We start from the raw sequence: 12,335 nt of genomic DNA on the forward strand, positions 1-12,335 counted from the left end.
TTTGCTGCCAGGAGTCGCAGGTCGCGGTCCTCAGGTTTGCCTCAAGATGTAGTACAGCGGAATAGGAGCAGGATGAGAATAGTCGGACAGGCCGGGTAGGTACACAGGCAGGCAATGTAGACAGATACGGGAGACAATCTCGAAGTCAATCAAACCGGGTCGGTACACGGGTCACCAGAACAGATGCGAAGTCAGCTAGCCGGGTCGGTACACAGAGATGGCAGATAAACGTGTAGAGGAAGGAGCGTCAGACAATCCGGGTCAGGAGCACAGGCAATCGGGAAGGTCAGCAAGCCGGGTCGGTACATAGGAGATTAATACACACAAGGAGCTGAGACCAGGAGGACACAGGAATCAGGAGCCAGGAACAGGTAAGTTGCTCTGACACTTCTAGAGTGTCAGAGCGCTGTTTAAAAAGGAAGTCCAGATTTGAATTCCCCGCCCAGGTCTGGCGGTCATGTGACCGCCGAACCCGGAAGTGCGGCTTCCGGGTCCGACGGAGCGGCGGAGGAAAGGTAAGTATCGTTACAGTATCTAGCAAAATGAAAACTTGAGGTATTAGCTCATATTTTAATAAAAACATAACCCTGCATCCCAGCGTCAAGGGCACCTCATTGTGTGCAGGTCCTATACCGACCTCTATCCTTCAAACACCATTATAATGCTGTAAAAATCATATGCACTCACCTCCCAGGTATAGGAGCTTACATCTAGCAAGGTTTGGCTTGTGAGCCACACCCAATAGAGCCTTAAATAGGCTTTATAGACAGCTGCTAAGACAACATACGGCAATATTTTGCAACAAAACCAGAGAAGAAATAAGCCAGTGCTTGGTTGATCCCGTCTTATATGTAGTACCAGCTGCATGGAAATATAAATGCACTAAATGTGTACAAACCAAAAATACATATATTACAGAAGTAGAGGAGCCCCTAGGTATTAATGCAGCTTTAAGAATTGCAGCCTCTCCCTAGTCTGAAAAGGCTGATAACATAGAACAATAGGTAATACAATGTGGGCTATTTTAAGTTCTGTGATGGTATAAGACCTTTTACATCTATATCTGAGAATGTTATTAGTGTCTTTTATGTTGGACAACTTGTGTTTTCAGTTTAAATTATGTTTTGTCCTCTGTGCACTATTTACTCTTTTGTTCCTTCTTCACAAACCTGTGGATGTTTGTAAGCCTCCTATTGAAACCATACCTGCTAATTGCTCCTCTTTTGGACCCAGATCCCATTTGTCTATTTCCTTCTGAATTCTTTTGGTTCTGCTGTATAAACCTATATTGTTGTTCTTCCTTTTTTGGCTTCCAAAAGTATAAGTGTGTTAATAGCTGTGTATAACAAGATTTGGTGTAGTGTATGAAAGCTGGGCTTTTCTAATTCGAGAGGTTAGAAGGTGCTGCATATCTGACCATCCAAAGACCAATGGTTTGCAGTGCGACACTGTTGTCTGTATGATGGTATTGATTAGATAAATTATTGAGCAATATGTGCTAAGTATGGCTATTCTATACCTGCTATTGGCGTACAGCCTTGTCCACACCAGTGTCCATCACTGGATGTCTTACGGTCCTATATACTCCTCATATCACCTAGTTCTATCTCAGGAATGTATATTGCCAGTATCTGTAAAGGACTGTGTAATAGTAATTTTCATATCAATTAAAAATGTAATTATATATACTTAGAAATGTTACTAGATCTTCCATCCGGATAAGACATATGTGCTCATTGCAGAAGTCTGACACCTAGTGGCGGGGCATTTATCAGTGTAGAAAAGTCTGTTCATTTAACCCTAGTGACAGACACCCAGCATGTACCATTATGCATAGTACATTTGTCACATGAAGGTAAAGATAATGTATTGGTGCAGATTTCCTGTATTACTCCCACTTCCTTATTGCTGCTTGTTCTCCTTTATTTTTCTACGTCTGAAGCAAATGGCTCATGTAATGCCCACTGCTGATTGTGATGTGCCAGATACTCAGATATCAAAAGCTTAATTATGTTTGCAGTGTTTTATTTAAAACTCTGGTAACATAAACTTACACAGGAAACGGCTGGCTGTCTTTCCCAGGGGTTAAAAATAGATGAGAAAATGTTTGGTAGACCCTATTGAGATGGAAAACTTGAACTTTCAGATTGTCGTCTGTTTATCCCATGGCTAATCGGATAGAAATAGACTTGCGGTTCAGTCCTTGGGAAAGACTTGCAGTCTTTGTGACAGGTGTAAAAATAGATAAGCCGGCAGTATAGGGCAGTTTCTTTACCTTTAGTAAATGTCTGTGGTTTCTACATCACCATTGTCTTGTCAGCTTACTGTACCTTGTAGTCAGTGCACAGCTCAGTAACATCAGTATATAGCGTGCAGTGCTAGCACCTGGGCAATGTGCTGCTGGCCTGAAGACATTACCAAAGCTTTAATAAAAGAGGGAGCTGTCACATTGCAATGCAATGTATGCTGGTTATTGTGTGTTCACAGGAAAATACAGCTGCGTGTCATGTGATCACTCCCCTGGCTCAGTAAAGACCGCATAGATTGTAAGCTTGTGAGCAGGGCCCTCTTACCTCTCTGTATGCAGGGCCGGATTAAGGGACTGGAGGCCCCTGGGCTAAGGGGGCCTCCTTTCCCCTGTGAGGCCCCCCCCCCCCCCCCCCCCCCGTGGTGATCCGAGCCCCCCCCCCGGCACTTTCCTTCTACCCCAGTTAGCCCTATGGTTAATCCAGTACTGTTGTATTACTATCTGTTCCCAATTGTTAATCGCTACGGAATCTGATGGTGCTATATAAATAAGTGTTGATGATAATAATGATCTGTGTTCTAGGTGGGACCTTGCCGGTCACAAAATGGATTGTGACTGTGCTGTAGAATTATAGACCTATTAAGTGTAATCTGTTTCTCTTTATAGTTGGATCCCCAAGCAGTACAGACCAAGAACTGGCACGTGGATGTGATCGAGATGAATGGGGTGAGTTGCATACAGAACACACTTGGTTATTCTATGAGTGCACAATACACCTGATTGGCTCTAATTAGACGCCATGCAGATTTGCACAGTACACTTCAAGGCTGGAGGTGTACAGTACAGATAAAATCAGTTCCGTGTAATAAGATTACTGACATGAAGACTGCTGTGTTTAGGTAAAATATCTTTTATATGATCACAATTTTATCTCTGATATCCTCAGTTTCTGGACTTTTTGTCATAGATTGGTGTATTTAGGTTCATTGTCTTTTAAGTTACATTGTAAATGCCCAGCACATTTGATTATCCAAACCCACTTCTTGTAATTTTACTATACACTAGCCAATTGTTGTTAAGGATTATAATGTCCACTGCAGAAACCTTCAGACACAATCATTATATCACTTGTACAACATATAAAGTAAATGTTTGCACCATTTTGCTACCAGGTGCAAATGCTTAACTTTGTGTTTATTTTCTCCTAGTTGTGCCAAAACATTTTATGTTGTTTCAGTCAATCACTCCAATCAGCATCAGTTAGTGAGAAGGTTTAGGTCCCTGTGCCCTATGGTAGCCATGAGACTAAATAAAACGGTATCGCTGTAACCAGGCCGCATAACCCATTATTAAGTTTGACATTAGGACCCCTGATCTAAGGCACATATCAGACAACAGTGTAAATTGGACAGAATTACCCTTATCGTCTAGTTTACGTAGATTCTTTTGTACTGTGACGTAATCTGAAAATCTTCCTTCTACCTAGATTATTGTATTTCCACAGCTATTAAACACATTAAAATACATCTGGCCATTTTAGAACATTATGGCGGCTTCCTCTTTTCTTTACTCATATTCGTTTCATATTATTTGCTCCAGATTAAAGTGGAATTCTCTATGAAGTTTAGCAGTCGGGATATGAGCCTGAAAAGAACGCCCTCTAAGAAGCAGACCGGTGTGTTTGGCGTTAAAATCAGCGTGGTTACAAAGTAAGCGGACCTCCGTTATCCTCCTCTTCAGCTATATTTCCACCCCACTCATTACACCCAGTGTGTCAGTTTACTGGGACGTTCACCAATTAGTGCAAGAAGCACTGTCACAAGCTGGAGCCTGTCTCTTGTAGATCCCCGACACGCCATGCTGGTTACTGCTCCTCTAATGAGTATATCTTTGTCTCTTCCAGGAGGGAGAGATCCAAGGTGCCGTACATAGTGCGTCAATGCGTAGAAGAGGTGGAGAAACGTGGCATTGAGGAGGTTGGGATATACAGAATATCTGGAGTGGCCACTGACATCCAGGCCTTGAAAGCTGCTTTTGATGCAAGTAGGTTGTCTGCTGCCTTTAAGGGATATATATATATGGATATATATATATGTATAATTTATTTATTTATTTTATTTATTTTTTCTGTAAAAATAATACAAGTATGGATAAACGCCTATATTCAAAGTTATATGTCTCTTCTAGACATACCAGACTCATGGTTTGTATTCTCTTATTTCTCCACTAGACAACAAAGACATCCTGATGATGCTTAGTGACATGGACATCAATGCAATTGCTGGAACATTGAAACTGTATTTCCGGGAGCTCCCTGAACCTCTGCTTACAGACAGGCTGTACCTGGCATTTATGGAAGGAATTGGTACGCCTCCATTGTCATTTATTGTAAGACTGAATGCTGGTCAGGTTATTACAGGGATAAAGAAAGTTTATACAGTGCTCCAATTAAAGCATATTTTCAGTATAGTTTCATATAGCTACAGGAGGTTTTTTTTTACCTGAATAGGAAGATCGTTACCACTAAAACCATGAAACGTTAAAACTATTAACATTTTAGGTAATTTTATTTATCATATTTAGTAATGAGAATCACAACAGGGCTATAGTCGGACTGTCCACCTAGTGACCTGTGAGCCAGATGTCATTCTCCAGACTCCTCCATGATATCATTTATTCTGTATAACTTCCGTTCTACAGATGAGGGTGTCAGTGTGGTTTGTGCTATTCTATTATCAATGAATAAGCAGCATTAGATGCTCCTGTGTATAATCACCATAGTCACATTCCTTTCTATAATAAGGTCATTTACCTCTCATACAGGGAACTGGCAGATCAGCTTTTTACTATTACATTTCAAATAAAAATGTAGTTTTCTTTTGTGATTGTCAGTATGACATTTGTATAATATGGCCTATTTAGTTTATGGGATTGCGTCATCTCCACGTAGCAATATATATATATATATATATATATATTCCAGCCTCAGACATGGAGCATCCTCTCAACTATTGTTAGATATCGGGGACTGTTGTCATTGCATATGCTGATTTGTCAGGGGAATATTAAGTACGATATCCTAGATATGTTTCTCCTATTTATGTCTAGGACTGTACATAGATCTAATATAGGTCAGTTCCCACAACTGCAGAGTATGTGTCTCCGCTGATAACCTGCGGTGCAGCTGTTTACAGAGAGCCATTGTTGGACTTATCCAGATTGTGCGCCGCCTGTGACTTGTAATCCGCTTGTGTTTCCCTGGTTACAGCTCTGTCTGATCCAGCTGCCAAGGAGAACTGCATGATGCATCTTCTGCGCTCCCTGCCCGACCCCAACCTTATGACCTTCCTCTTCCTGCTTCATCACTTGAAAAGGTGACCGGATACTTTACTTTTTATTTATAAAGTAATTTTTTTTTTTTTTTTTATAAATGTTGACTTTTTTTTTAAATCAAAAATCATATATATGTTTTGGTTTCCTGTTCTTGATTCGAAGTTTACATACTGTACTTTTAGATCCACTTAAGCCCAAATGAAAAAACAAACCTGATTAAGAACAAACAAAAAAAATAAACAAAATAACAAAAACACCCCCGATCACTAGAGGAGGTGAGCTCTAAATATACGGCTACATTGGGGTTCTCAGTGACTCCCAGTGTGAATAACTGGACCAGCCAACCAATCAATAATATGGGAAATGTTTCAAACAATATGTGATTGGGTGGCTGGTCCGATCATTTAGAACCGGAATCTACGAGACTCAGTTTCTTTGTACAACTGAACATCGGATTACCTGTGAATGTCGGCCTTGTTATGCCATGCTCAGGATCTGTTCCTATTTTCTCACACCACGATTCTGTAAGTCATTTCACATGTATGTTTTTTTATTGTACGTTTGTTGATGTCACTTAGGGGCGTATTCAGTTGTTGCTCCGGCCGCCGGAAGAACGAGCGCGTTAAAACTATTACCGTTTATACGGTAATTACTCGCTGAATTTCATCTCGCAGCTCCCGTTTATACCGTATAACGGTATAGTTTTAACGCGCTCGTTTTTTTGCGGTCCGGAGTAACAATTGAATACCCCCCTTTATTTTTCTCTATTTAAATAAAGAAAAGAGCCCATTGCTCTGTCCCTTTGTACGCACTGCATGTTTTACACGTTATTCTCCTCCGCTGCCTATTGTTCCCACTGACAACTCCGTACAGATATCATCCAAAGTAAACAACAGGGTCGTCTTATATGAATTCTTTTACAGCAACCGTGAAGTGAGAGCTGTCCAGAAACAGACAGCAGCTAATCTCACCGCCCACATTTCCACGTAATGTAAAGATCTAGACAATATATCCATAAATACAAACTGGTAATCAAACAGGCCTGAGATATAGGAAAACAAGAAGTGGTGTGTTAAAACCTCAAAGTTTATTTACTTTACTGATACCGTCCCTTTAAGTGTCAGTGTTTACAAGAAATGAATGAATACTATACTTGTTACAAAGGCCTGTAATGGTGAGATCTGAGGATATAAAGCAGTTTCTGTCATTCCCTATATATTATCATCTGAGTGTCTAGTCCAAGCTTTGGCAGCTTGCTTTGCTCTCGCCTTATCCTAAGCATATTATGCCAGTAGTTGGCTCACTGACGCTGGGATCTGTAGTTCTGGAATGACTGGAGAATTCCTGCTACTTTGTATAACCTATAAAACTTTATCTAAACATACGTACTATTCAGTATGATTATACCGTCATTGGTTTGGTTGCAGTTGATGTAAAGCCAGTATGTGTTGCATGACGCCAGAATTCTGTCAGCATATGTTAAGCTGATTTCAGATGTAATTGAGCTGAACTTCCCCTTTATACTCTGGTTATATCCAGGTAACGATTGGAACACGGAATATCCTTAGTTACTGCTACGGAACACACACCATTCCTTGTTTACTAATCTCTCTGATGTGACTGTTGCATGAGAACCAGGCCTGGAGTTTAGAGGAACATTCTAGTTCCCAGAGCCGGGTACTTGCCAGGTTCCACATCTGCTCCCTTGGAGGGGTGACCAGTTCTAGAGGGAAAGTGAGGGGAGGGGAATATTCAGCAGCTGTTTTTCTCATACCAGCATCTCGGCTCATGTGTGGCAGAGCTTTAAATGGGAAAGTACATTGTGATCCAGCAAGTGTTCTGGCAGAAGAGAGACCTTCAGACTTGAAAACTACATTGGTAACTTCAGCAGTCAACACTATCTCAACCCTATGCAGATGGATTAATAGCACATAAACCAGTGGTGTCTTTGGTAATTTCCTTCCAGGTAGCTTGGAGTGGCGGTGCCAAGTCTTATGTAATCTGGAGTTCAGTTTCTTTTTCATTTACTTGATGGTGCGATTGATAAACCCACAAGAGAAGCGTTTTGCACTAAATCTAATGAGACTAAGCCGCTTTCCTCTTATGAATATAATGTGTGTTTCATGAAATAGTCTGAAGTTGTCCACTAGGTTACATGTTTGTAAGCTCTCCTTCCCTGGCAGATTGATGCATCTAATGCCACAATGACTTTATTATGAAAACTAATGTGAAGGTGCCCATAGCTCCTGAGATTCTGCCATCCAGTTAACTGATGGCAATGTGCAGCCTGTATAGGCCTAAGCAGACAATCATCTTGGTCAGCATCTGATCATCTGCATCTGATCAGGGTCTATCAGATTGGAGCAGCTGGAAAACCTGGAACGTCGGTGACCTTATCATTGATTGACTGCACTGTGCCCCACAAACATATGCGTTTTCAAATGGGCCATGGCTAAAAGCTGGGCTATCTGATATACCCTTTATGATCACCTTGAAGACTTTTGGATATTTTGTCTGGGTCTTGCTGTAGTGTCATGTTCTATCTTTAACTGTTGTTAATTGGTGGGAGAATAGTTTTCCTGTATTTGTTACTGATCATTTTGACTTGTAATATCCTACGTCTTTACGTTTGCAGGGTTGCAGAGAAAGAACCAATCAACAAGATGTCGCTTCATAATTTAGCCACCGTCTTCGGCCCCACACTACTGAGGCCATCTGAGGTGGAGAGTAAAGGTCACACCAACCTGGCGTCAGATATCTGGTCACATGATGTTATGGCACAGGTAACTATAATGTCAGTTTGCACTGAATGTGCCTGACCATGGGGATAGTGTACAGTACTGCTAGATTGGCAATGAGTTTATTGCTCAAGAAGTGCAGCAGGAGATGTGTGCTAGATGCCAGTCCAGGAGAGAGCATAGTGTTACTTATTGTATATCACATAGTGCACTAAGTACTTTTTCACTTCTTTATTGCAAACATAATGTAGAACCTGATGACCAATGCTTTTATGAATATATATCTTTATTGTCCTGAACAGAAGTGATCATGCTGCTTGTTTTGCTGACATTAAAATTCAGCGGAGGCAGCCATTTTCTGCCGACCATTGCTGGATGGTCAGCAGAGGGCTAGACAGGTCATAACATATATTCAGCAAATGTTTACTGGTTTCATTCTGGATGAAAACCTCTGACAACAATGAAAGGTAGGAGTGTGAGGTGGTTATCCAAGACGAGGCAGGGGTAAATCTAATAGGGTTATATAGATAACAGATGTATGAAGAGGTGGAGTTGTTGATGATTTTGTCGGTAAGTCTGAGTGATTTCAATTCACTTTGACTTTGTAAAGGTGACCCTGCCCAAATGAACTTACAATCTAAGAGGGTTTTATAGCATCTTGGGTAAGAAAAGTGCATATTCTGGAAATATTTCAATGGTGGAGGCGACAGAACTGGGAGAGAGTCTGGATGTGAGGAATAAAGCAGAGGGCGGAGTGAAGTGTGACATTAAGGCAGCGGGCTTGGAAGACTGAGAAAATTGTGGTGTTATTAACAGTGAGGGATATATGAGGGGAGGTGGTGACTCTGAGAGGAGGAAATATTATATTTTGGACATGTTGCGCTTGCAGTTCTGGGCCGACATAGGTTAGTAACTGGGTTAAATCTGTATGTATGTGTTTGTGCTTTTGTTTACATGTTCACGACTGATGGTAGAATGTTGGTTTAACATCAGCACACGTGAACTTTTCTACAAAGCTTTTCTCTAACATGAGCTTGTATTGAATATGTCTGCTAACGGTAACATTATTGTTATGTTTCCATCACAAGCAGATCCCGAACTTCAGCCCACCATTTCTATTGTATTTGTTCACCCAGGTCCAGGTCCTGCTCTACTACCTGCAGCACCCCCCAATCAGCTTCTCGGAGCTGAAGAGGAACACCTTGTACTACTCCACAGACGTGTGAGCGTGCACTTCATCCAGCTGGGAGAAGACCAGGCAGCTCTGCCCATCTCTGTAAATTTGGCAAGAGACGTTTTGAAGAAAGACTAGGATCTTTCAGAGCACCCCCAACTTGCTCCTCTGCATTTCTTGAACCCTTTTGTACAGAAAAGTGTAAACGAAAAAAGAAAAAAAAATGAACCAGCACTGTGCGCCCCTTGTAACAAGCTGTATTTTGTATATTGATGTTCAGGCATTATTTTATGTAGGAGCGAGAGGCGTAGGTGGAGCAGAGCTTTGGAGAACAGTTTTTGTCATCCACACTCCTTGATGTGTGTGAGAACTATTTAAGAAACTCTTTACAACTCTGCTGACCTTAGAGGTCTTTTAACCTGCCATATTCTCAAACCTCGTGCTGGAGACTGTATCCTTCCTCAACCTTGGGGACCACAGGGGCCAAACATGAGAAGAAGACTGCTGGGTGGCCCTCGCACACAGAGAGCGGAGCTCACCAGACAGTGCGATGCTCTGCTTAGTTCTGTCATGTTTTGCCTCACACCCGCGCAGAATGTGAGCGGATCCTCTGTCTTAACATTTTTAATTCTAATAAGTTGCCATGAAGTTCTGTTCTACTCCTGTCCTTCTATTGTGAATGAAAGTGCTTTTTTTATTTTCCTTTCCTTGTGGATATGTCACTTGTGATTTTGCTGCTTTGAAAAGGGTGGTACGTTTGTTACTCTGCTGGGCTTGAGGAAATGACTGGCACCTGGACTGTACAGCACTTGGAGAGACATTTCTGCGGTGAATCGTACGTTGATTTCAAGGAAACCAGTTGTCCCGGTGAAATAAAACACACATCAAAATCCCCTAAGAAATTACCTTTAACTATATTGAAAATTTAAATTATAAAGACAGATGGTCATCAAAATGTTACGCGTTTGTTCCATCTTTTCTTGCTCTGCTAGAAGTTCTAGATATCCAATCACATGGTCAGGTTACAATAAGTAGAAGATCGCTGTGAATGTAAATGTCACACAATATGTGTTGTATACAATCTCACCGTACAGGTTTGTCACAGAACACAGTCACCTGTAATATTTGCAGCTCTGGTGAGGAGTAATGCTGGAATTATTCTCACTTAGCTACGGAATTCAGACAGCCGAAAAACGGTTCATGATTCTTTATGGCCTGGAGCACTTTTGTCATCAATCTAGTTTGTGTTTTGCAGTTTGGAAATCAGAAATGCAGTATGCCAGCAACACATCCGTCTGGTGCAGGACTTACATGTATCTTATTGGGTTATTTTCTTTTAATTTCAGTGGCAATCAGTCCTATTTTGTTGCTGTCTTTGCTTCTCCTTTTGATTTAAATCACATGAAGAAAGCACCGCAAAAAAAACATAGAAAAAGGCAGACAAAAATAAAAACAAAACAAAATGCTTACGTTCCACATAAAGGATATTGGGTAAATGTCACCATGCTGCTTTTCTGTAAACAAAAAAACAAAAACTAAATCAATTCTAGTACAGAGAAATCCAACACCAGAAATTCTCTCTCACAAAAAACTGAAAGATATCCAATAATGTAATCCTTGTGTACATGTCTAGTGATACAGTCAGCATGGAACTACTATATATCTAGGTATAGGTATAACATCCAGGCGTGGTTTCACTTGGGTCTGATTTGGCCACATGTGCAGTCAGATCGAGAGGGACCAGCCATTGTGTGCTCGGACTGAGTGGCCGGTTCCTACACAGCAGTCAGACACAGATGTAGTCATTGTCCAAATGTTTTTTTCACCAGTCTCAATCCTAATCTGAAAGATCCTGCTCACATGTGTATCAGAAGCTCCATACTTGCTGCGCTTTGCTGGCAGATAGGTCTAAAACTACTTTATTCATTAACATAATGACAGTGTCCTAAGCATGCAAAGTACTGTCCTATAATGCCAGTGGATTGTTTCCTACAGAATATGGAAACTTACATTTATATACAGTTATTGTAGGCATGTACGCCTAGTTGTCAACTAACTGACAAGTCCTATAACCAAGTGCACTATTTACGTTTTCCTGTTGTTACCCTTTCCAGCAGACCCACTCTGATCTCTGCCTCAATGTGCATCGCATTAGTAGACAAAGGTTAAAGGGCCACATGTGTCTTGCCTATGGTTAGCTAGAATGTGAAGCTGGTCCTGCAGCATATGATGCTGTCCTGCATCACTGGTTTCTGTTTAATGGAAGCTGTGACAGGGAAGTCATGGAACAGGTCAGTAAGTGAAGTGAGACTATGCAGAGCTGCCTGATTTTGGGCCAGAATTTAGAGATGTGATTGATTACATTCATCCAGCACTGTCCTTATACAGAGGTAAACAGTACCATACAGCGCCTTCAATTTTGTACTGAAATTGTGACAGTTTTTAAATTATATCAAGTCCGGATTTACCAATAAACATGAAACATGTTCATGTTGCCACTGACATCCCCAAACAGGTTCTACTCAATGTTGTTTATGCTCTAGCTCATGTACAACTTCTATTACATACATCTATTTTCTATAAAACCCCACTCATACTGGGCAGAGCTAGAAAAATCTTCTGTTGCTGTTGCACTACAAATCCCAGCAACCATGCTGTTCGTATACAACACAGGCAATCAGAACATCTATCCATTTCTTTTTTCATCTATTTTCTTTCTGACACTGTAAAAACCCTCAGCTGATTCCCACATTCCCGTGCAGGCTGCACATAAACTGGTGATTCAGATAAAGACTATGGCTCCATAAAAGCACATTGTTGTTGTGTTTTGTACTTTTTGAAG

General features: G+C 41.1%; 1 protein-coding gene across 9 annotated transcripts in view; it reads left to right on the forward strand.

The window, feature by feature from the left end:
* Positions 1–10,453, forward strand: part of ABR (ABR activator of RhoGEF and GTPase) — a 235,276-nt gene extending 224,823 nt beyond the window's left edge. For 5 of the 9 annotated variants that reach the window (XM_075196900.1, XM_075196902.1, XM_075196906.1 and 2 more), the window contains 7 exons: positions 2,915–2,974; positions 3,848–3,957; positions 4,152–4,291; positions 4,479–4,613; positions 5,517–5,622; positions 8,217–8,364; positions 9,411–10,453. In XM_075196900.1, the coding sequence (XP_075053001.1) occupies positions 2,915–2,974; positions 3,848–3,957; positions 4,152–4,291; positions 4,479–4,613; positions 5,517–5,622; positions 8,217–8,364; positions 9,411–9,545 (834 nt within the window). In that variant the 3' untranslated portion in view covers positions 9,546–10,453. The remainder of the gene's footprint in view (positions 1–2,914; positions 2,975–3,847; positions 3,958–4,151; positions 4,292–4,478; positions 4,614–5,516; positions 5,623–8,216; positions 8,365–9,410) is intronic. The other 4 variants (XM_075196901.1, XM_075196903.1, XM_075196908.1 and 1 more) reach the window with 1 other exon arrangement.
* The last annotated feature ends 1,882 nt before the right edge of the window (positions 10,454–12,335 follow it).

The sequence above is a fragment of the Mixophyes fleayi genome, chromosome 2 (genome assembly GCF_038048845.1).
Source record: "Mixophyes fleayi isolate aMixFle1 chromosome 2, aMixFle1.hap1, whole genome shotgun sequence".
Taxonomy (NCBI): Eukaryota; Metazoa; Chordata; class Amphibia; order Anura; family Limnodynastidae; genus Mixophyes; species Mixophyes fleayi.